Source organism: Pongo pygmaeus, chromosome 2, assembly GCF_028885625.2.
Source record: "Pongo pygmaeus isolate AG05252 chromosome 2, NHGRI_mPonPyg2-v2.0_pri, whole genome shotgun sequence".
Taxonomy (NCBI): Eukaryota; Metazoa; Chordata; class Mammalia; order Primates; family Hominidae; genus Pongo; species Pongo pygmaeus.
In genome coordinates, this window is record NC_085930.1 from 192,942,806 (window position 1) to 192,968,511 (window position 25,706).

General features: G+C 40.3%; 1 protein-coding gene across 18 annotated transcripts in view; it reads left to right on the plus strand.

Annotated features, from left to right (window-relative positions):
• The window catches only part of YEATS2 (YEATS domain containing 2), a 110,285-nt gene that overhangs the window by 33,279 nt on the left and 51,300 nt on the right, over positions 1 to 25,706 (plus strand). For 9 of the 18 annotated variants that reach the window (XR_008501392.2, XM_054479991.2, XM_063662467.1 and 6 more), the window contains 6 exons: positions 4,357 to 4,468; positions 13,225 to 13,269; positions 17,306 to 17,486; positions 19,331 to 19,573; positions 21,747 to 21,908; positions 24,101 to 24,204. Coding sequence is in view for 17 of the 18 variants with exons in the window: in XM_054479991.2 (XP_054335966.1) it covers positions 4,357 to 4,468; positions 13,225 to 13,269; positions 17,306 to 17,486; positions 19,331 to 19,573; positions 21,747 to 21,908; positions 24,101 to 24,204 (847 nt within the window). In the remaining variant the exon portion in view is untranslated. The remainder of the gene's footprint in view (positions 1 to 4,356; positions 4,469 to 13,224; positions 13,270 to 17,305; positions 17,487 to 19,330; positions 19,574 to 21,746; positions 21,909 to 24,100; positions 24,205 to 25,706) is intronic. The other 9 variants (XM_054479992.2, XM_063662476.1, XM_054479993.2 and 6 more) reach the window with 1 other exon arrangement.

A 25,706-nucleotide genomic window follows, 5' to 3' on the forward strand; every position in this document is an offset into this window, starting at 1 on the left:
AGAGTAAGACTCTGTCTCAAAATAAATAAATAAATAAATAAAAAATAAATAAATAAATAAATAAATAAATAAATATCCCCAGAGTCTAGCATAGTTCCTAGCATGTAGTAAATGCTCATTTTGTGTTTTTTAAAATTTTATTTTTTTATTTTTATTTTTATGTTTTTTGAGACGGAGTCTCGCTCTGTTGCCCAGGCTGCAGTGCAGTGGCGCAGTCTTGGCTCACTGCAAGCTCCGCCTCCTGGGTTAACGCTGTTCTCCTGCCTCAGCCTCCTGAGTAGCTGGGATTACAGGTGCCTGCCACCACGCCCAGCTAATGTTTTTGTATTTTTAGTAGAGACGGGGTTTCACTTTATTAGCCAGGATGGTCTCAATCTCCTGACCTGATGATCTGCTCACCTCGGCCTCCCAAAGTGCTGGGATTACAGGCATGAACCACTGCACCTGGCCAATTTTGTTTATTTTTTTAGAGACAGAGTCTTGCTGTGGCACCTAGGTGGGAGAACAGTGCCATGATTATAGCTCACTGCAGCCTGGAACTCCCGGGCTCAAACTATCCTCCCACTTCAGCTCCTGAGTAGCTAGGACTATAGGTGTGTGCCACCTATGTCCAGCTAATTTTTTTACCCAGGCTGGTCTCAAACTCCTGGCCTAAAGCAGTCCTCCCGCCTTGGCTTCCTAAAGTGCTGGGATTACAGGTGTAAGCCATGTACCCAGCCTCATTTCATGTTTGATACTGAGTGAATTATTGAATTCATGAAATGGGCCATTCCATTTGGAGGTGGCTGGTTTTGTTTGGAAGTTTTTAATTATATTGAGCAGAGATCTAACTTCCTCTAACTTCTAAACAGTAAGCTTTTCATATGCTTTGTGTACCACTCGGAATCATCATAATCCCTTTTCCTTGTACAGTTGTTTAGATATTTGAAAGCAGTTATTGGGTCTCATCCATATTTGTTTCAGTTGTCACTCGTGTGACTCTGTTTTATGTTCCTTTGCCATTCAGGTTATATTCTTTGGCATACTCCAGCTTATCTATATTCCTTTTAAAATAACCTTTTTAGAACTGAACCTAAAACTCCAGATATGGTGTAACCAATATAAAGTAGGTGAGGACTATTAACATATGTCCTAGGTTTAATTATAACTCTTACATTCTTTGCAGGACTCTTAAGGTGTTTGTTGTGTTAGGTATCTAAAGTAATTTAACGAATAAGGGAGGATTTTTGCAGCTGCCTTGAAACTTGGGGCTAATCTTATTTCTGGATCAAAGCACAAATGTTTTTCTTACACACCCTGAATCTCTTCATCACAGCACATTACCTGACAAAGAGGTGGGTGGATTCTGCTCTTGTTGAAGCACTTTTTTCCACGTTTGTTCAGTTGTCAGGACGACCCTTAGCCAACTTCCTAAAAGCCGTGATTGTAAACTTTGCTTTTTTTTTTTTAGGTACAAGATAGTGACTATAGGTACAAGATAGTGACTAGATATGTGCTAGGCTCAGGGCTTGATACAGGGATTATAAAGATGAACACGGGGCCTTGCCTTTGGGAAACCCCCTGGAGTGTTCCTGCCCTTGGTGTGTGTGAAACTGGAGCAGGCCAGCTCCCCAGAGGAATCCTAGTGAGCCTCTTCCAAACCTTCGTATCTGTTTTATTTCACTCAAATGTAGGAACTCTCTAGAGCAGCACTGTCCAATAGAAATATACTGTGAGCCACATCTGTAATTTGAAATTTTTGAGTAGCCACATTAGAGAAGTAAGTACCCAGAAGAAGTGATGTAGGCATTCCATGCCCTGCACAGTCGGACAATGCCCAGTCATACTACTGTGCGCATTGGGGAGAGTGGTCTGGGAAGTGAGGTCTGTCACCTTGGGGACATGGATTAGCACACAGTGGCTAAAGCATGGCCCTGGAGCCTATTGCTTGAGTTTGAATTCTGGTTCCATTGCTTATTTGCTGTGTGACCTTGGCAAGTTAGTTATTCAGCCTCACTGTGTCTCAGAGGGGATATTTCATAGTGTGGTTATAAGGATTAGGTAAGTTAATAGTTCTAAAGGGCTTAGAACACTGGTTGGGTCATAGCAAACCAATTCCTGGGTGAAACGCAGGAATGCAGTGTTTGCTGCTGCTGCTGTTGTGAGGAACAGAGATGTTCATTCCGAAAAGACTTGAGGGAATGCTTTGGTTCTTTTAAAGGGCTTTCATGTGGAGGAAGAATTTATTCTTTGTGATTCCAAATGGCATATCTAGAATTAACATGCAGGAGGTAGAAGAAGTCATTTTGTAATAGTGCTGTTCAGAAATGTAACAGAGGGTCTCATGAAGTGGTGAGTTCAGGGTCACTCAGAGTGATGCTAAAAGAATGATTGGCCGTATGAATAAACTAGTTGAGCAGGGAGCTGTACTCCATTCTGCGTTTCTAATAAAGCCATTTTTGTTTAATCCCCATAGTCTTACGGTTTTTCCCTCTTGGTGTCAATGATTTATTTCACCTTCTATGAGGAATCTAGAAATACTGAAGTTTGTTTGGGGGAGGCAGTCCTTTATTGTGTGAAGTAATGTCTTTTGAAGTATACCATTTCCATAAATAATGTTGTAGGTCTTAGATTCTTTTTTTTGCTTCTAAATATATGGTTATGGAGGAATTTCCTGTTAAAAAGCATTGTTCATTTTTCCTGACTTTGTACTGTTTGTCTGTCTTCTCTGGCAGCAGTCTTTCCTGTCTATTCACTAAAGGTTAGGCCATGTACATAAATTGAGAAACATACCTAATTTATCATATTCATTGTGAGAGAAGTTCTGCATTCAGTGTGATTGAGGCATATTGCAAATGAGTTTAGACTTACCATTTAGCTTTACTGGAATTTAAATGACCAAACTTCACATCAGTAGAATTTCCATTAATTGACTCAAGTCCACCATGCCTCTAGGCTCCACTGTATCTCTGGCTGTGGGTCCCGTTTCAGACTGTCTCAAGTCTGCCTTCTCCTTTGACCCCAAGCATGAATCTATACCAATGTCACAGCTGCTTCTCTTAGCTCCTTTGCAGCTGGTTTCTTCCATCCAGGGCACTCTAGTTTTCTTTGCTTTCTTTTCTCTTTGGTTTATAAGGTATTTATTAATTTCTCTGCTTTCTAGGCTCTCCTCATAACTCAGGGATTTTTCCTGTCCTGGGCTCCGTTGTTAGCTGCTGGCTCTGTGCTCGTTAATTCACATCTGTTACACTCTTCTCAGGTTGTGTTCTTGAACTCTGCACTCACTCAGTTCAGTTTTCCAAAAACACGATCTGTTGAGTTTCTTTCTTCTTGTCATTTTCTTTTTTCTTTTTTTTTTTTGAGATGGAGTCTTGCTCTGTCTCAGGCTGGAGTGCAGTGGTGTGATCTCAGCTCACTGTTGCCTCCGCTCCCCGGGTTCAAGCCATTGTCGTGGTCTCTCAAAGTGCTGGGATTACAGGCATGAGCCACCGCACCCAGCCTCCTTGTAATTTTGATCTTCTCTCATTACTAATTCTAAGCCAGTATTCATAACAAATGTTTTCATTTTAAAAGCATTCTCTCTCTTCCCTATGCACTTAAACCATATTGTTTTGAGTACTTAATGATATCTCAATTAAATTTCTAAATTTTTTTATTATGGAAAATTTCCGACATATATGGAAGTAAAGAATATGATGAACCCTCATGTGCCCATCACCAGTTATTAACAATTTGCTCTTTTCCATCAATTCCCGCCCCCGCCTTTTTTTCTTCCTTCACAAATTCCATTGTGCTGAGAATTCTCCAATCCAGTTAGCATGCACACACATTCCTTTCTGCCCACTAAAATCAGTCATAGTCACTATTCAGGGCAGGTCATATTGTGAACATACGATCTTTCTTTAAGTCTTCTTAGCAGAGAGTTTCAAATAAATTGTCACTCTCAGTTGAGCATGTTCATGATTCATTTTGTTTCTGCCTCGGTGGAGGAATAAATACAAGGGTTTAGGGTAGGGAACATATACCTCATGGCCTGTATCTGTCAAATGCCAATTAAACATCCTGGCTCTCTAGTGACATTCATCAGATCAACCTAGTTCCCTCGTCTGTGAAAATGACATTGGATTATATGGTCTAAGTTTACTCTAGCTCTCAGCATTCAATAATTGAAAGTTTAATAGAGGTTTGAGTTGAATTTTTTCTTTTATAAGTTAGCATTTTAGTAAAATTTGGCATGTTGATATAGTTTTAAACGAGGAAACCTCAATGATTCTCAGAAGACAGTGAATTTCTGATTTATCCATTATCAGGAAACTTTTCCTGTGTAGGATGAGAGAGTGAACATGGATGAACGTGTTAATATCTGCTTTTCCATAGAGAGCCTCCTTTTCACCTGACCAGAAGAGGCTGGGGTGAGTTTCCCGTCAGAGTTCAAGTTCACTTTAAGGACAGCCAGAACAAGCGGATAGATATCATACATAATCTGAAGGTATTGTAACAAAACATCGCTCCCTAGTTTTGAAGTCTCTTTTTACCAGCTACAATTGATCCTTGAACAACATGGCGGTTAAGGGCCCCCTCGCATTAAAAAATTCACATACAACTTTCGACTCCCCCAAAACTTAACTATTAATAGCCTACTGTTGAGTGCAAGCCTTACTAATAATGTAAACAGTCAATTAACACATATTTTGTATCATATATATTATGGACTATATTCTTGCAATAAAGTAAGCTGGAGAAAACTGTTATTAAGAAAATTATAAGGAATAGAAAATATATTTACTATTCATTAAATGGAAGTGGATCATCTTAAAGATCTTTATCCTCGCCATCTTCACATTGAGTAGGCTGAGGAAGAGGAGGGATTGGTCTTGCTGCCTCGGGTGGCAGAGGTGGAAGAAAATCCATGTATAAGCAGATCTGTGCAGTTCAAACCCATGTTCAAGGGTCAACTGTATTCAAAGTGGGAGTGTTAGGTCTTCTGCAAGAAGTGGCTAAGAATAGTGGTGGGAAGAGATACTATTTCTGAGTATGTTTATGCTTACTGCTACAACACTACTTTGTCCTCTGATGCAACCATCAGAGAGAGAATCACTTTACAGGACAATGCATATCCTTTAAAAAGATGAACAAAGTGGTCAGATAATCAGAACACATGAATCTTTGATCAGACTTCACCATCAATGTGTTTCTTGGGGCTAAGTTACTGAAATCTTTTTAAAATCTATTTACTTTTCTATAAAGTGGGGCAAATAATAACGTTTGTCTGTAAAGACAGAAGTGAACGTGTTTTGGAAATGATAAAGTACTATACAAGATTATAATGCTTTTGTATTATAAGAAATCCTTTAACGATAAATGTAGCCATGTGGTTTATGGTGCAGCCATTGTAAATTATATCTTATGAAGTGTTGTCTTTCCATGGGGAGAACTGCCCTTATAAGAAGTGAAACACAGAGTACAGGCATACTTTGTTTCATTGCACTTTGCTTGTTGCTCTCAGTGGATACTTGATTTTTTTAAAAATTGAAGATTCGTGGCAACCCTATGTCAGACAACTCTGTGAGTACCATTTTTCTAACATCATGTGCTCATTTTTGTCTCTCTGTCACATTTTGGTGATTCCTGAAATATTTCAAACTTTTTATTATTAAATCTGTTTTGATGATCCTGTGATCAGTGGTCTTTGATGTTACTATTATTTTGGGGCACAGGATGAATGTAATTGATCAGTGTTGTGTGGATTCTGACTGTTCCAGCAACCAGTCATTCCCCATCTCATTCCCTCTTTTGGGGCCTTCGTATCCTCTGAGAACAATATTGAAATTAGGCCAATTGATAACCTTATAATAGTTTCCAAGTGTTGAAGTAGAAGGAAGAGTCACACATCTCTCACTTTAAATTAAAAGCTAGAAAGGATTAACCTTAGTGAAAAAAGCATGTTGAAAGCCAAGATAGGCTAAAAGCAAGGCCTCTGTGCCAAACAGCCAAGTTGTAAATGCAGTGGAAAAGTTCTTAAAGGAAATTAAAAGTGCTACTCCATTGAACACACAAATGATAAGAAAGCAAAACAGCCTTCTTGCTGATTTGGAGAAAGTCTCAGTGATCTGTATAGAAGATCATACCAGCCATAACATTCCCTTAAGCCAAATGCTAATCTAGGGCAAGGCCCTAGCTCTTCAATTCTGTGAAGATTGAGAGGGGTGAGGAAGCTTCAGAGGAAAAGTTTGAAGCTAGCAGATGTTGGTTCGTGAGGTTTAAGGAAAGATGCCGTCTCCATAACATACAAATGTAAGGTGAAGCAGCAAGTGCTGATGGAGAAGCTGCAGCAAGTTATCCAGAAGATCCAGCTAAGATCATTGATGAAGGTGGCCACACCAAACAACAGATTTTCACTGTAGGTGAAACAGGCTTCTGTTGGAAGAAGATGCCATCTAGGACTTTCGTAGCTAGAGAGAAGTCAATGCCTGGCTTCAGAGCATAGGATTGACTTCTTGTTAGGGGCTGGTGACTTTATTTATTTTTATTTTTATTTTTTGAGATAGAGTCTTGGTCTGTGACTCACGCTGAAGTATAGTGGCGTGATCTCTGCAACCTTTGTCTCCTGGGTTCAAGCAATCCTCCCACCTCAGCCTCCCAAGTAGCTGGGATTACAGACGCCTGCCACCACGCCTGGATAATTTTTGTATTTTTAGTAAAAATAGGGTTTTACCATGTTGTCCTGGCTGGTCTCAAACTCCTGAACTCAAGTGATCCACCCACCTCAGCCTCCCAAAGTGCTGGGATTACAGGCATGAGCCACTGCGCTTGGCCACAGCTGGTAACTTTAAATTGAAACCAGCACTTATTTACCATCCAGTAAATCCTAGGGCCCTTAATAATGATGCTAAATCTACTCTGCCTGTGCTTTATAAATGGAACAAATAAACCTGGGTGACAACACATCTGTTTATAGCATGGTTTACTGAAAATTTTAAGCCCACTGTTGAGACCAACTGCTCAGAGAAAAAGATTCCTTTCAAAATATTATTGCTCATTGATAATTCACCTGGTCACTTAAGAGCTCTGATGGAGGCCAGGCACGGTGGCTTATGCCTGTAATCCCAGCACTTTGGGAGGCTGAGGTGAGTGGATCACTTGAGGCCAGGAGTTCGAGACCGGCCTGGCCAACGTGGCAAAATCTCGTCTCTACTAAAAATACAAAAAGTAGCTGGGCATGGTGGGTCACACCTGTAGTCCCAGCTACTCGGGAGGCTGAGGCAGGAGAATTGCTTGAACCCAGGAGGCGAAGGTTGCAGTGAGCTGAGATCGCGCCACTGCACTCCAGCCTGGTGACAGAGTGAGACTCCATCTCAAAAAAAAAAAAAGAGCTTTGATGGAGATATACAGGGAGATTAATGTTGTATTCATGCCTGCTAACACAATATCCGTTCTGCATCCATGAGATCGAGGAGTAATTTCAACATTCAAGTCTTACTGTTTTAAGAAATATATTTTGTGGCCAGGCACAGTGGCTCATGCCTATAATCCCAGCCCTTTGGGAGGCCAAGGAGGAAGGATTGTGTGAGCCCAGGAGTTTGAGACCAGCCTGGGTAACATAATAAGACCTCATCTCTACAAAAAAAAAAAAAAATTAGCTGGACATGGTGGCGCTTGCCTGTAGACCCAGCTACTTGGGAGGCTGAGGTAGGAGGATCAGCTTCGTGGTCCCAGGAGGTTGAGGCTGCTGTGAGCCACGATCAAGCCACTGCCCTCCAGCTTGTGTGAGAGAGGAAGCCCCATGTCAAAAAAAAAAAAAAAAAGGAAAAGAAAAAATATATTTTGTAAGGCTATAGATGCCATAAACAGTGATTTCTCAGATGGATTTGGTCAAAGTAAATTGAAAACCTTCTGGAAAGGACTAACCATTCTAGATGTCATTGAGAACATTTGTGATTCATGAGAGGAGGTCAAAGTAGCAACATTAACAGGAGTTTGGAAGAAGTTGATTCCAACCTTCGTGGATGACTTAAGTTCAAGACTTCAGGGGAGGAATTAGCTGCAGGTATGGTGGATATAGCAAGAGTACAAGAATTAGAAGTAGGGCCTGACAGTGTGACTGAATTACTGCAATTTTATGATTAAACCTTAATGCATGAGGATTTGCTTCTTATGGATAAGCAAAGTAAGTGGCTTCTTGAGATGGAATCCACTCCTGGTGATGATGCTGTGAACACTGTTGAAATTGACAACAAAGGATTTAGAATATTACATAAACTTACTTGATAAAGCAGCTACAGGGTTTGAGAAGATTGACTCAAATTTTGAAAGAACTTCTCTTGTGGATAAAACACTGTCAAACAGCATTGCATGCTACAGAGAAATCTTTCAAAAAGGAAGTCAGTCGAGGCAGCAAAATTCATTATTGTCTTGTTTTAAGTAATTGGCATAGCCACCCAAACCTTCAACAAACAGCCATCAACATCAAGGTAAGACCCTCCACCAACAAAGATATTACAGTTCACTCAAGGCTCAAGGTGATCATTAGCACTTTTTAGCAAGAAAGTATTTTTAAATTAAGGTATATATATTATTTTGTTAAACATAATGCTGTTACATACTTAATAGATGACAGCATAGTATAAACATAATTTTTATAAGCACTGGGAAACAGATTCATTGTGACTTGCTTTATTGCAGTATTCACTTTATTGCAGTAGTCTAGAATTGAATCTGCAATTATCTCTGAGGTATGTTTGTATAAAACTGTATGTACATGAAGTCAACCACGATCTTTGAAAGGTAGAAAAAAATCCAAAAGAAATATACCAAAATGTTGGAGCAACTAAAATAACGACATTATGAACTGTTTCTCATGCCCTGTTTTTGGTTGGTTTTCTCAAATATTTTTGGAATTTTATATAAATAAACGTTTATTTTTTATTTTTTTGAGACAGAGTCTCACTATTGCTCAGGCTAGAGTGCAGTAGCATGATCACGGCTCACTGCATTCTTGACCTCCCCCGGCTCAGGTGATCCTCTTATCTCAGCCTCCCAGGTAGCTGGACCACAAGCGCATGCCACTACACTCAGTTAATTTTTTTATTTTTTGTAGAGATGGAATTTTTTTCACTGTGTTGTCCAGGCTGGTCTCAAACTCCTGGGCTAAAACAATCTACCCTCCTCAGCCTCCCAAAGTGCTGGCATTAGAGGCGTGAACCACCTTGCCCGGCCCATATTTAATTTTTATAGTGGAAAGACCATTTCTTAGTGTTCCCTTAGACCCTTTTTATAGTATTATAGTTTCATGTACATTTTCTCTACACGTGACATAATACTGATACTGTACATCTCCAAAGCACCCTTCATGGTTTATCACATTGTTCCCACTAATGGCTCCCAAAACTGGGTAACTAAAGCTGAGTGTATCTGTAGAATTCCTTTTTCATTCCCTTTCTTCTGCAAATGCACCTCTTTCAAGCTTAAGGCATGCTGAAATTTCCCTTCCATTGGTGATAGGTGGGACTGCTTAACCTGCGGCTTAAGTTCTTTTCCAAAGATTAGCGTAAGACTAGGTTGCCTTATGACCTCAGAGAAGCACTGAAACCAAATAAAAGGGCACACAGCCACTTTGTTAAGGGGCGGAGTACTGTCCTGTTACTTAGAGGAAAGTCTTAAAATAGTTTTGCTTTTTTTTTTTTTGAGACAGAATCTCAGTCTGTTGCCCAGGCTGGAGGGCAGTGGTGTAATGTCAGCTCACTGCAACTTCCGCCTCCCAGGTTCAAGCGATTCTTCTCCCTCAGCCTCCCAATTAGCTGAGATTACGGGTGCCTGCCACCACGCACGGCTAATTTTTTTTTTGTATTTTTAGTTGAGATGGGGTTTCATCATGTTGGCTAGGCTGGTCTCAAACTCCTGACCTCAGGTGATCCACCCACCTCGGCCTCCCAAAGTGCTGGGATTACAGGCGTGAGCCACTGCACCCGGCCAGTTTTACTTTCTTTTAATCTTATTTTTAACACAGCACATACTACCTTATGTTGCACTGGGCTCAGACCTAGTCTCTAAACAAAAGGAATTCTTCACGTACTTTTCACATCTTATATTGTACATACCACTTAGAGCTCTTGGTGGAAGATTATTGGAGACAATGTTTTAAAATGACAATAAAATGTTTCTTACCAGTTTTCTGGAAAACATCATTTTATTGTTTTGCTGTATATTGGCCTTGAGACCCTAAACACCTGTGTTGTAGCCTTGTGATCCTTATTTGTACTGTAGTATTATTTTTCCTGTTATTTTTTAGTTAACTCTTGGAGCCATCTTTGATTCTTCCCTCTTCTAAATATTTGTTTAGTTGCAGACCATTATTCTTTCTTCATAATCTCTTTTACATTCCATCCTCCGCCCTTCTCACTATTCTTTTTTTTTGTTTTTTGTTTTGAGACAGTCTCACTCTGTCACCCAGGCTGGAGTGCAGTGGCGCAATTTTGGCTCACTGCAACCTCTGCCTTCTGGGCTTAAGCAATTCTCCTGCCTCAGCCTCCCAAGTAGCTGGGACTACAGGTGCACGCCACCATGCCCAGCTGATTTTTGTGTTCTTAGTAAGAGACAGGGTTTCACCATGTTTGTCAGGCTGGTCTCAAACTCCTGGCCTCCAGTGATCCATCTGCCTTGGCCTCCCAAAGTGCTGGGATTACAGGCGTGAGCCACCGCGCCCTGGCCCCTGCCCACTATTCCTAGGCTGCTATTCTGCTGTCTCCTGATAGGCTTTTAAAAATCCATCTCCTTTCTTCATAGGGCATCCTACACAACAGTATCTGATCGGTCTGCTTAAAACCTCAGAACCCTTCTGCTATCCCTTTCAGAAAACTTGATTGAATTCCTGTTAAAGTGCGAACGCCCCCGCCTGCTCTCAGGGCTCATTTTGACTCGATTTACTTCCCCTATATTGTCTCGCACAAATCCCCTGATGAACATTCTCCTCTAGCCATGGCAGTCTATTCATGTCATAGAGATGCCTTGGGCTGTCTTTCCTTGGGTCTTTTTTAATGCTCTTCCCCTCCTCAGATGCTTGTCTGAATTCTTTGCATTCTTCCAGTTCTTATGTAGCTTTTCCTGGCTGTTAAAGCCTGAAGTGATCTTTGTACAGTAAATAATTATGTGTATTTGATTCTGTAAATACATTAAATATTAAATACTCTAAATATTAGAGTTACGTAAAATTTAAAGTTCCTAGAATGTGTGAAATTACTATATCCTGCATTTCTGACAGGTAGTCATTTACTCTCTCCTTACCCATCACCCTAGAGCACAGCACTTCCCAAGCCAACACATTGATCCATTTAGTAAAACCTTGACCCCATTTGCCCTTTTGTCCTAGTGTTTCTTTTTTCTGTTTTGTTTGTTTGTTTGTTTGTTTTGAGACAGGATCTTGCTTTGTCACCCATGCTGAAGTGCGGTGATGCGAACAAACACAGTTCACTGCAGTCTCAACTTCCTGGATTCAAGCAATCCTCCCGCATCATCCTCCTGAGTAGTTGGGACCACAGGCATGCGCCACCATGCCTGGCTAATTGTTTAATTATTTTTTGTAGAGTTGAGGTCTCACCATGTTGCCCAGGCTGGTTTTTTTGTTTGTTCGTTTGTTTTTTTTTTTGTAGATAGGATCTCCCTTTTTCACCCAGGCTGGTGTGCAGTGGGGCGATCATGGCTCACTGCAACCTCAACCTCCTGGGCTCAAGAGATCTTCCTGCCTCAGCCTCCTGAGTAGCTGAGACTACGGGAACATGCCACCACACCTGGTTAATTTTTGTATTTTTTGTAGAAACAGGCTTTCACCATGTTGTCCAGGCTGGTATTAAACTCCTGGACTCAAGCAGTCAGCCCGCCTCAGTCTCCCAAAGTTCTGGGACTACAGAAGTGAGCCACCGAGCCTGGCCTCAGGCTGTTGATTTTTGAAATAATACAGAATAAGACTTTGTTTTTATAAGAACGCTAAAAATGTTTGATGATAGCCTTCATGTCTCCTGAAATCATTTCTACTCCAGGCAAAACCTGTTCCTGTTACATTTCTTGTATGCTTTGTTTTCCAATTCCTCTTGTTTTGATACTAGTTCTGTCCTATCCAATGTCGCTCTTAAAATTCGGTCCCAACAATGAAACATACACCCGTGCGGATTACAGAGAGACTATTATTTCTATGCTCTGGAGACTGTGAAAATGAATGTAACCTAAAATTGCCTTTTTTTTTTTTTTTTTTTTTTTTTTTTAGCAATCATACTGTTGGCTAAGGTTTAAATATTAAAACTCCAGATTTCTTCCATGGAACCACTATTAATCCACCCTGTATTGCTTTTTATCTTGTGAACACTAAATCTCATAACTGACTGAGTTGTCCTCTCTGTGTTGGCTGCTAAGAAACTCAGCCAGACATGACACCTACCTCTCATAAGCCTTTAAAACCTTGTATTTACTAACCTACCCTGGCTTCATTTTTTCCCTCTCTTTTTTTTTCTACCCAATTTAATACTTTTCCCTGTTAATCTTACTGTATATTGTTATCACAAGTTCTTTTTTTAGTGGTGGAATATAAATTTACAAATAAGAACTTAACCTTTTTCTGTGTAATTGTAAACTCCTGTTTATATTATTAACATTCCCTCAGTTTGTATTCCTCTCTCAAAAAACAAATCATGATGCCAGTATATATGAAGTCATTAGCATTGCCTCTACTGCCTATATTTTCGTTCTTTTTTTTAAGTGCGTAGTAAATATACTCTGAGTATATAATTGTGTCCAAGAATGTATGCATTTAAAATTTGTATAGCCTGTCATTTAAAATATCTGTACACAGGCTTTGTAAACCTCATCTATGTGGCCGCATGATATTTCAGAGATTGATGGTCCATGGTTTACTTACACATTCCTTTATTCTGGATTTTTATATTGTTTTTAGTTTGGTTATAGATAATGCTGCAGTAAACATCTTTTTGTGTAAAACTTCCTCCATTTTTACATTGTCCTTAGAATAGGTTTTTTAAAATGTATAATTTATATTAAAAATATAGTAACTATATGTCTGAGGTTTTTATTGATTTTACTCAATTTTTTATTGAAGTGATGAATTTATATTTTACATTATGAAAAAGTAGATCTTGTGGTATGAAGACTTGCAAAAGAGCTGTAGATAAGATTGTATCCTGTGATAATATGTAAGTAAGTGCAGTGAAATTTAACACTCTCCCTTTTGTCTTTCCATAGCTCGATAGAACTTATACTGGCTTGCAGACTCTTGGAGCAGAGACGGTAGGTTTTTTTTCCTACAGTATTATCTGGGAATGAGTAGGATGAAAATTGGTCTTCATTTTTTGTTTGTTTGTTTTGAGACGGTGTTTTCGCTCTGTCACCCAGGCTGGAGTGCAGTGGCATGATCTCGGCTCATTGCCACCTCTGCCTCCCAGGATCAAGTGATTCTCCTACCTCAGCCTCCCGAGTAGCTGGGATTACAGGCACGCACCACCATGCCTGGCTAATTTTTATATTTTTAGTAGAGACGGGGTTTCACAGGTGTGTGCCACTGCACCTGGCCGATCTTCATTTTTAATTAGGGAAAAAATTAGTGTTTTTTTTTTTTAAGTTTGTCTTTTTGTGTTAGTCCATTCTCACACTATTATAAATAACTACCGAAGACTGGGTAATCTGTGAAGAGGTTTAATAGACTCACAGTTCCACAGGCTTACCAGGAAACGTATGGCTCCTCTCTCCTTCTCTCCCCTCCCCTCCTCTCCCCTCCCCTCCTCTTCCCTTCTTCCTCCCTTCCCTTTCCCCTTCCCCTTCTCCCCTCCTCTCCCCCCCTCCCTTTTTTTTTTTTTTTGAGAGGGACTGATGCTCTGTTGCCCAGGCTGGAGTGCAGTGGCACGATCTCGGCTCACTGCAACCTCCTCTTCCTGCGTTCAAGCGATTCTCCTGCCTCAGCTTCCCAAGTAGCTGTGACTACAGGCACGTGCCACCACGCCCAGCTAATTTTTGTATTCATAGTAGAGACGGGGTTTCACCATGTTGGTCAGGCTGCTCTCGAGCTGCTGATTGCTCTCAAACTGTCTGACCTCAGGTGATCCACCTGCCTTGGCCTCCCAAAGTCCTGGGATTACAGGCGTGAGCCACCACACCAGGCTTTCTCCTTTTCTCTTCTCTTCTCTTCTTTTTCTTTTGCTGTCTTCTCTTCTCTTTTTTTAATTGAGACAGGGTCTTACTCTGTCAGCCAGGCTGGAGTACAGTAACATCATGGCTCACTGCAACCTTGAATTCCTAGACTCCAGCCATTCTCCCCCCTCAGCCTCCAAAGTAGCTAGGACTGTACACCTGCACTAGCAAGCCCAGCTAATTTTTACATTTTTTATAGAGACAGTGTCTTACTGTGTTCACAGGCTGGTCTCGAATTCTTGGCCTTAAGCAATCCTCCCACCTTAGTATCCCAAAGCACTGGGATTACAGGCATGAACCACTGTGCCCAGCCTTGGTTCATATATTTTTAAAAAATTGTTAAAAAACACGTAACACAAAATTTACCGTCTTATCCATTTTTCAGTGTACGGTCTAGTGGCATTAAGTACATTCACATTATTGTGCAGCCATGATCATAGTCCATCTTTAGAACTATTTTCATCTTGCAGAGCTGAAACTCTGTACCCATTAAACAATGACCACCCACTCCTCCCGCCCCCCAGCACTGGCAACTGCTGCTCTGCTTTCTGTCTCTGTGAATTCGACTACTCTAGGGTACCTCATAAAAGTGGAATCATACCATATGTGTCTCTTTGGGGTTGCCTTATTTCACTTTGCATAATGTCCTCAGATTTCATCCATGTTGTAGCATATGTCAGAATTTCCTTCCTTTTTAAAAAAATTTATTTTTATTTATTTATTTTTGAGAAAGGGTCTTGCTCTCTCTCAACTAGCCTGAAGTGCAAGCATGGCTCACTGCAGCTTTGAACTCCTGGGCTCAAGTAATCTGTCCTTAGCCTGTCAGGTAGCTGGAACTGCAGGTGTGTGTCACCATGACCAGCTAATTTATTTACTTACTGGTTTATGTATTTATTTATTTTTTGAGATGGAGTCTCGCTCTGTTGCCCAGGCTGGAGTGCAGTGGTGCGGTCTCGGCTCACTGCAAGCTCCACCTTCCGGGTTCACGCCATTCTCCTGCCTCAGCCTCCCGAGTAGCTGGGACTATAGGCACCTGCCACCACGCCCGGCTAATTTTTTTTTTTTTTTTTGTATTTTTAGTAGAGACGGAGTTTCACCGTGTTAGCCAGGATGGTCTTGATCTCCTGACTTCATGATCCGCCTGCCTCAGCCTCCCAAAGTGCTGGGATTACAGGCGTGAGCCACCGTGCCCGGCCTACTCGTTTATTTTTTGTAGAGACAGGGTCTCACTATGTTGTCCAGGCTTGTCTTCAACTCCTGGGCTCAAGCCATCCTCCTGCCTTGGCCCCTGAAAGTGTTGGGATTATAGGCATGAGCCATTGTGCCCTGCCCCCTTCCTGTTTTAGGCTGAATAATACTGCATTGTATGTATATATCACATTTTGTTTATCCATTCACCTGCTGATGGACACTTGCGTTGCTTCCACCTTTTGGCTGTTGTTAATAGTGCTGCTATGAACGTAGGTGTACAGGTATCTATTCAAATCCTTGCTTTCAGTTCTTTTGGGTATATACCCAGAAATGGAATTGGCTGGATCCTATGGTAATTCTATTTTTAGAGGAACCACTGCTGTATTTTTTTTCGTGGTAGCCGCACCATTTTACATTCTCAGCAACGGTGCACACGTATTCCAGTTTCTCCACATCTTCACCAGCATTTGTTAATTTTTTTTGTATTTTATAGTAGTTATTCTGTTGTTTGATGTGGTATCTTGTGGTTTTGATCTGTATTTCTCTAATCATTAGTGATGTTGAGGATCCCTTCATGTGTTTGGTGACCATGTGTTTATCTTCTTTGGAGAAATGTCTATTCAAAGACGTTCAGAAAATGTCTTTGCCCATTTTTTAATTAGATGGTTTGGTTTTTGTTGTTGCTGAGTCACAGAAGTTATTCATATATTCTGGATAGTAACCCCTTACCAGATAGATGATTTGCAAATATTTACTTCCATTCTATGATAAATTTTTGCCTTTTCACTCTGTTGATTGTGTCCTTTGGTGCACAGAAGTTTTTAAGTTTGATGTTCCATTTGTCTATTTTTTATTTTGTTGCCTGTGCTTCTGGTGTCACGTCCAAGAAACCATTACCAAATTCAGTGTCATGAAGCTTTTCCCTTATATTTTCTTCTAGGAGTTTTATTGTTTTAGCTTTTATGTTTCGTTCTTTGATCCTGAGTTAATTTTGGTATATAGTGTAAGGTAAGGGTCCAATTGCATTCTTTGGCATATGGATATCCAGTTTTCCTAGCACCATTTGCTGAAAATACTGTCTTTTCCCCCACTGAATGGTCTTGGGACCCTTGTCAAAGATCATTTGACCATATATGTGAGGATTTATTCTGTTCCATTGGTCTGTATGTCTGTCTTTATGCCAGCAGCATACTGTTTTGATTACTATAGCTTTGTAATAAATTTTGAAATCAGGAGTCTGAGACCTCCAACTTTGTTCTTCACCTTCTCCCCCTTTTTTTGTATTCATCATATAATATCAGCAATAGCCATTTAATCAGAGTTCACTAATTAAATCTTACTCTGTCTAGAGAAATCTGCTGTATTATATCAGAAGGTACTTATTGAGCACTGGTCCAGGTGCTGGGAATACAGAAATGAACACGGTAGCTTCTTCCTTCAAAGAGTCAAATTCTTACTGGCTTTGAAAATGGGGAGGGTAGACAGTAAACACAAAAGCAAATAAAATTACTTCAGTTACAAATAAGTGCTGTGAAGATAAGAGTAGCTGGGGGATAAGGAAGTAGCTTATTCTTGGGTGGTTAGGCATGGTCTCTCTGAGAAGGTGATACTTCATTGAGACCTGCTGTTGAGAAAGGCAGCCATGCAAAGATTTGGAGGAATAGTGTAAGGAGTAGCAACAGCAAAATCAAGAGGCCCCAATTTTGTGAATCATTTCACTGAGATTTGTGTGTTAAACCAGATTAGATTTTCACTGAGGTATGTCTCTGTTAAGCCAGATTAGATTACCTTCTAGAATAAATCCTTTAGTTCTTCAGATTGAAATTGCCTTTGAAGTGTGATTAGAAGTTATCTCTCACATCCCTGAGATCACATTCTTGGACAGGACTTGAGCTTTCTGTGACATTGATGATGGACTCATGAGCCTGATTGTTGCCCAATTGTCTAGGTAGTGGATGTTGAACTCCATCGCCATTCTCTCGGAGAAGACTGTATCTATCCTCAGTCCTCGGAGTCTGACATCTCTGATGCTCCTCCATCTTTGCCTTTGACCATTCCAGCCCCAGTGAAAGCTTCTTCACCAATAAAGCAGTCACATGAGCCAGTACCCGATACCTCTGTGGAGAAAGGTAATATAGCAGTTTTCCTTGTATAGCATTGTTCTGAGGCATTCCTTTCCCATTTGCTGCTTTCAGAGACCTATAGTGTATGGAAAATAACTTTGCCATAAGTAGACATGCTGCCTCTACTGCACAGTTCTGTTATGAAAGCCAAATCTCCACTCTTGTCAAAAATATTTTTCCGGCCGGGCGCTGTGGTTCACACCTGTAATCCCAGCACTTTGGGAGGCCAAGGCGGGTGGATCATGAGGTCAGGAGATTAAGACCATCCTGACTAACATGGTGAAACCCCATCTCTACTAAAAATACAAAAACTTAGCTGGGCGTGATGGTGGGCGCCTGTAGTCCCAGCTACTCGGGAGGCTGAGGCAGGAGAATGGCTTGAACCTGGGAGGTGGAGCTTGCAGTGAGCTGAGATGGCACCACTGCACTCCAGCCTGGGCGACAGAGCGAGACTCTATCTCAAAAAAAAAAATTTTTCCGTGAAATTCTACTGACATTTTATAAAATGTAAAAATTGCTAAAAAACTTTAGGTTTTTAAATTTATTTTATTTTATTTTATTTTGAGATGGAGTCTTGCTCTGTTGCCCAGGCTGGAGTGCAGTGGCGTGATGTTGCCTCACTGCAACCTCCACCTCCTGGGTTCAAGCAATTCTCCTGCCTCAGCCTCCCTAGTAGCTAGGATTACAGGCGTGCAAGGCTAATTTTTGTATTTTTAGTAGAGATGGGTTTTCACCATGTTGGCCAGGCTGGTCTCGAACTCATGACCTCAGGTGATCCCCACCTTGACCTCCCAAAGTGCTGGGATTACAGGCATGACCCACCATGCCTGGCCTAAAACAGATTTTTATCACTTGATAATTCCTTATAATGTATTACAGGAAGACTTTATAGTTCAGCTTCTGATTGTGCGAGCAAGAAACTTGAATATTAAATACCTGATTTTACTTAAAAAAAGATTCATCACCAACAATGTATTTTGACCATGCCATTTTTAAATTTAACAAATATGTAAATGTATAAATACATATTTAAATGTTCCCATATATAAGCATGAAAGATATACAATTGATCTTAAATGTTTTATTTCTAAGCCTATATTTTAATGTGATGTTAGTATTATAGTTCTTTTATAAAATCTCAATTTTATTCCTCTTTAGATTTTTATAGGCATTTAATAAGATAGGAGAGGGGCCGGGAGCGGTGGCTCATGCCTGTAATTCCCAGCCTTTTGGGAGGCTGAGACCGTCAGATCACCTGAGGTCAGGAGTTCAAGACCAGCCTGGCCAACATGGCGAAACCCCCGTCTCTACTAAAAATACAAAAATTAGCCAGGCATGGTGGTGCATACCTGTAATCCCAGCTACTCCGGAGGCTGAGGCACGAGAATTGCTTGAACCCGGGAGGCGGAGGTAGCAGTGAGCTGAGATCACACCACTGCACTCTAGACTGGGCGACGAGTGAAACAATGTCTCAAAAATAAATAAATAAGATAGGAGGATATCATTAGATTTAGTGAATGCTTTCTTTTTAAGATTTTTTCTTCTCTAAACAGTTTTTCAGTTTATATATTAAAAAACGGAGGAACATAAGAATTTTCGTTCTTTTTATGTTATATATGGTTTATAGTTAATAATGTTTTCAAGTTTCTTTAAAAAAGCACTTTAAACATTATTCTAAGCATATATATTTTTCACCAAAAATATGAAGGGATGATTGATTGAATTTGTTTTGCTACCAGTACATGGTTTAAAATGGGTGTTGAAATAATGCATTTTTATTCTTTTTCCACAATGGTAAGGTTTTATTTCACAGCGATTGATGACTTGCCATTTGCCTGTTTCATCTCAAGCAGGATTCCCGGCTAACACTGAAGCTGAACGGCACACTCCGTTTTATGCTTTGCCATCTTCATTGGAAAGAACACCCACCAAAATGACAACATCCCAGAAAGTTACCTTTTGTTCTCATGGCAATTCAGCTTTCCAGCCAATAGCATCAAGCTGCAAAATTGTGCCACAAAGTCAGGTTCCTAATCCTGAGTCACCTGGAAAATCCTTCCAGCCCATCACCATGAGCTGCAAGATTGTGTCAGGTATGCAGATGTGTTGAAGACAGTGTATATGGAGTTGACTGTATGTTAAAATTGTTGGAACAACAAAACAAAATACTGTGGCTTTTTTTCTCTTAAGTTCTTCTAAGCAGTGTTTGTTTAACAAAAGGAAGTTTATCACTTGATTGGCAAAGCTGTCACAAGGCAAAAACAAAGCTCATTCATATGGAAATGAATGGAGGAGATAAATGAAACTCAAATGGTCAAATTTTTGTCTCCTAGAATCAGCACAGGTAAAATGTTTGCTAGGATATATGGCTGAAACTAAGGTATAGGAATCATGTTTGGGGATTATATACATGGAAACCACAGTGACTAGTAATAGAACAAATTTAGAGGCCTTTGGCATGGAGTTAAATTTTAAGGGTTAGAGTTGGTTGGGAATTGAAATGCTTTGTTCTGTCTGTAACCACACCAGAAAATTATTCATTCCTATTGTCAGTAGGTAGTCCTGAGTCATCTTTTTCACTAAGGTTGGATTATCTTTTGCCTTGTGACAGTTTCGCATTATGTTACGTAAAATTTAGTAGGAATATATACTTTATGGTTTTGACTATTCCACCTTAGAACAAAACATGTTTGTTAAAAGGCAATTGAAAATATCCAGGAAGTATGAGGACTTCTGTACAATACTTAAATGAAGCGGGGGAAAAAAGGAATGTTTGGTGTTATAAGTAGACAGCTAAGCAGAAATAGGATCCAAATCTTTGATGAGAGATAAATAGCTTCTAATTGGTAGGCAATTTTTTTTTTTTTTGAGACGGAGTTTCATTCTTGTCACCCAGGCTGGAGTGCAATGGCGCGATCTCGGCTCACTGCAGCCTCCACCTGTCTCAGGTTCAAGCGATTCCCCTGGCTCAGCCTCCCAAGTAGCTGGGACTACAAGCACGCGCCACCACTCCCAGCTAATTTTATATTTTTAGTAGAGACGGAGTTTCACCATATTGGCCAGGCTGGTCTTGAACTCCTGACCACAGGTGATCCACCCACCTCGGCCTCCCAAAGTGCTCGGGTTACAGGTGTGAGCCACTGTGCCCTGCCATTGGTAGGCAATTTTACCTACCAGGTAGAAAAATTTTGAAACTTGCTACTTCAGAGGTGGAATAGGCTGAACATGTAAATTGATTTGAAGTTTAGAGAAATTCATGGATGACAAGTTTGATCAATAAAAGACAGTAGAGGATGTTTAACCGTCAGTAATTTTTGAGAGTATTTTGCGGGAACACGAATCTTTCTGGGTTATGACTGTGACATAGTATTGACAGAGACTTTTGCTCTGGGTAGGTGAATTTCATATTTTCCTATTCAAAACAAGACACCAGGCTCTTAAATCTAGCTGTTTACTTACTGATTTTCTTCCTTTCTTTCTTTCTTTCTTTTTTTTTTTTTTTGAGACAGAGTTTTGCTCTTGTTGCCCAGGCTGGAGTGCAATGGCACAATCTTGGCTCACTATAACCTCCGCCACCCGGGTTCAAGCAATTCTCCTGCCTCAGCCTCTCGAGGAGCTGGGATTACAGGCATGCGCCACCACACCCAGCTAATTTTGTATTTTTAGTAGAGACAGGGTTTCTCCATGTTGGTCAGGCTGGTCTCGAACTCACAACCTCAGGTGATCCGCCTGCCTCGGCCTCCCAAAGTGCTGGGATTACAAGCATGAGCCGCCGCGCCCGGTGTCTCATGCCCAGTGTCTAATTTTAATGTCTTCGAGTATAACCAGTACTATAAAAGCCTGCCTATGGTGTTAAAAGATTTATCATATCAAGATTCAGCAGTTACAAAAAAAGGTTCAGCAGTTTCACACTGCTGTGTAAAGCACTGCTTTCTGAACTATAAAGGTGCATACCAGGACATCTTGTTGAAGTGAGATTTATGTTTAGTAGGTCAAGGATGGGACCATAAAATCTGTTTCTTACAATTTCCTCAATGATACTGATGCTGTTGGTCCATGGATAAGGATGCAGAGCATGAAACATACATCCTCTGCCTCCCCTGTCCCTCTGTTGCTGCTCAGTACCGGGAGCACGCAGTTCCATTTTATTTTCCCAATTTGTTACCTTTGTCCTGGTGGCACTGACCTTCTTCCTTGTCCTCAACATCTTCTTACGTGAGTTGAATATGTGTATTTTGTTTGTATTCTCTCTTTTTAATTAATAAGGTTCCCCAATATCAACTCCAAGCCCATCACCATTGCCTCGAACTCCGACTTCCACTCCAGTCCACGTGAAGCAAGGCACTGCCGGCTCTGTTATTAATAATCCTTATGTTATCATGGACAAGCAGCCGGGGCAGGTGATTGGAGCCACCACTCCCAGTACAGGTGTGTATTAGATCCATATTTGTACCATCTAAAGAGTTTGATCTTTTATTAAAAATGTAATCCTGCCATGACTTGGTAGCCATATAATTGGAGAATGAAATCTCCCATAAACGAGAAGCGAGAATAGGTAAAAGGAAAGCCAATACTTTTCCTCTGAGGGGAGATTTACTCTGTAAAAGTTGCATTTTTTAGAATTTACTTGAGTTTTCTTTTAATTTCTAAAAATTCAAAATAAGCCATAATAAATGTTCTTAAAAGAATAGTTGATTTTGTTTTCATTTGGAAGACTTACTCTTTGGGGACTGTAAGCAGTGTGGTTACTACCTCTTCCAAAGAAGCTTTTGCTAACCTTGTGGGCCACATACAGTTCTCCCCAGTCAAATAAAAAAAATGATATTATTTTCTTCAAGGAACACCCATTGTGCTTGTGGGAGAGGAAATTGAAACCTGCAGTTTTAGAGAACTCTAACAGGAAAAAGTCATCCTTGGGTTCACCGTGTTCCTCACTGTAATCCCATGCAACTATATCATGCTTTTTAGGTTTTTTTGAAATGCTTTCTCTAACATTATTTTATTTATTCCCTTCAGTTAACCTGTATTTATTATTAATTAATTAATGTATTTATTGAGACAGAGTCTTTCTCTTTCACCCAAGCTGGAGTGCAGTGGCGTGATCTCGGCTCACTGCAACCTCCACCTACTGGGTTCAAGCAATTCTCCTGCCTCAGCCTCCCATGTAGCTGGAATTACAGGCATGCGCCACCACACTCAGCTAACTTTTGTGTTTTTAGTGGAGATGGGGTTTCACCATGTTGGCCATTCTGGTCTCAAACTCCAGTTCACCCGTCTCAGCCTCCCAAAGTGCTGGATTTACAGGCGTGAGCCACCACGCCTGGCCCATTCAACCTGTATTTAAACAGACGCTCCTAACTATAAACTTCCCTGAAGTTTTCACTTCTAATTAAGAGAAATAGAAGATAAATAAATGAAATAAAAGGGATGATTATAAGATAATGAGACTGATTTTTTTGTTATTTGTTTAACCTATTGAATTTAACACATGAATATATGTTGGGCTTTTCCAAGCAGTTTTTTTTTTTTTTTTGGAAAGGCTAAATTTTAATAATGATTATAATTGTGGAATGCCCTTAAAAATTACTGTGTTCAAGGCTTACCCAGTACCTTTCGAACATACTTAGGGATGCCAAATAGGTGTTATTTCATGATATTTTGTTTTAGGAATCAGCCAGAAGTCTTTGGAGGCAAATTTGGTAAATGGAATAAATGATTAAATACTATTTGGGGTCTTGACTTGTTGACTATAGATACTATGACTAAATTTTTTTCAGACTCTAAAGGCAGTTGTACAAATGGAGTATAAAATGTTTAATGTTGGCCAGGCGTGGTGGCTCATGCCCATAATCCCAGCACTTTGGGAGGCCAAGGTGGGTGGATCACCTGAGGTCAGGAGTTCGAGATCAGCCGGGCCAACATGGCGAAACCCATCTCCACTAAAAATACAAAAATTAGCCAGGTGTGGTGGTGCACGCCTGTAGTCCCAGCTACTGGGGAGGCTGAGGTGGGAGAATCACTTGAACCCGGTAGGTGGAGGTTGCAGTGAGCTGAGATCAGGCCACTGCACTCCACCCTGGGTGACAGAGTGAGACTCCGTCTCAGGAAAAAAAATAATAGTAATAATAATGTTGGCAGCATTTTGGAATAGGCGTAACTTTCTGGTGAAACTACTTTGAAGAAGCTAGCAGAATGCATATATTCTGGCACATTTGTTAAACAGTATCATTATGTTGTAGTGTCTTATTGTATGAGGAGCAGAACATACAAGTAGAATATGTTATAGTGTCTTTTATTGTATAAGGAGTAGAATATACAAGAATATGCTACTGTTTATTGTACACGGAGTAGTCTAAAACAAGTGACTTTACTACTTACTCTTCTGCATGTCCTTACCAGCTTCTTACCTTCTTCAGGTTGAGCATGATATCAGCTTCACAGGGATGGGTCCTTAAGGGTTTTTTTCCATACTAGTTTCAGCCTTAACAATGAGTTTTCAACCCTTAAACGTGAAAAATAAATAGTGGGAAAGAGGGGAGGATGGCGGAAATGCTTTACAATTACATTTTGTAAATTTTACTTTGTTTATATTTTACTTTTAATTGTGCCTTGCTTATCAGGAAGTCCTACAAACAAGATCTCCACGGCTTCTCAGGTCTCCCAAGGAACAGGTTCCCCTGTTCCTAAAATTCATGGAAGTAGTTTTGTAACATCTACTGTCAAGGTAACATTCTTACTACGTTATTACACTTTGCTAGCTTCTTTTTCTTTTCATTTTTAAAAAATAATTTTTCAAATGGAGATGGGGTCTCCCCATATTAACCAGGCTGTATTGAACTCCTGGCCTCAAGAGATCTCCCACCTCACCTACCAAGGTGCTGCGGTTACAGGCATGAGCTGCACCCAGCCACTTTGCCAGTTTCTGAACATAGTATGTTCACCCTCAGCAAGAATGTGTCAGTTGATGATGCAAATTTCATAAAATGGAATCTTCAAGCTGTTAAGTGTCTCTAGACTTTACTACCCCCAGACTTTCCTAACTTACTTGGATCTACTGCAGACTTTACTACCTCACTTGGATCTTTTCATAGTGTCACAAATGCTTCACAACACTTGTGTCAAATAGTCACCCAGTATCAATTTAAAAACTTACTGTGGTAAGATTATTTATTTACTTATTTGAAAAGTTTGTTAAAAATATTTCCTTATAAAAATACTCATCTGACCTCTTCCCGTTTGGACACCTCTCTCTCTCTCGCAACAGAGAGCTGCTGTCCTCTCCCCTTTCTTTTGCTTATTAAACTTTCTGCTCCTTAACCCATAAAAAATAAAAATAAAAATTTAAAAATATAAAAACATTCATCTGACAGCACATTCCTATATTTGCACCACGAAGAAGTAAATATACAAATGGCTCCCAACTTACAGTGGTCCAACTTAACGATTTTTCGACTTTACCCTGGTGCAAAAGCAATATGCATTTAGTGAGCCCTCAGCTTATGCTGGGGTTATATTCAGATAAACCCACCATACGGTGAAAATGTAGGAAGTCAAAAATGCACTTTTGGCCTATGATGTTTTCCCCTTACGAGTTTCTCAGACGTAACCCCATCCTAAGTCGGGGAGCATCAGTGTTTCCTTTTCCATGTGTTAACCGTTTAGTTATTTGAAAATAATGCTTACCTCCACAGAGTCTCTCCCCTGCTCCCCTTTTTCTGGGTAAGCAGTCCTTTAAAATTTACAACTCCAAATATGATCTGACCTATTCCAGTCAAATGACTGGTGCCTGACACAGCATTTCTTTTATTTAGACACTAATGATGATATTGAATGACTTCCTGGTCCAAGGCGAGGCTGTTCTCTAAATTCTGTGCAGTGTGTTGGCACTGTTATATGAATGTCTGAATTATAGTAATCTTGAAAGTCTTAACTCTGCTGGTTTAATTTTTGTTGTTTGTTGGTGATCATTTTACTTTACAGCCAAGAAGTGTTCTTCATTTCCAGATTTTGACAGATTACCTCTGAGATTTGCATTTTGTGTTTGAGAATTAAAGAGAAACTACAGGAGTTTTTTGTTTTGTTTTTTTTTTTTTGAGACGGAGTTTCGCTCTCGTTGCCAAGGCTGGAGTGCAGTGGCGCAATGTTGGCTCACTGCAACCTCCTGCCTCCTGAGTTCAAGCCATTCTGCTGCCTCAGTCTCCCAAGTAGCTGGGATTACAGGCATGC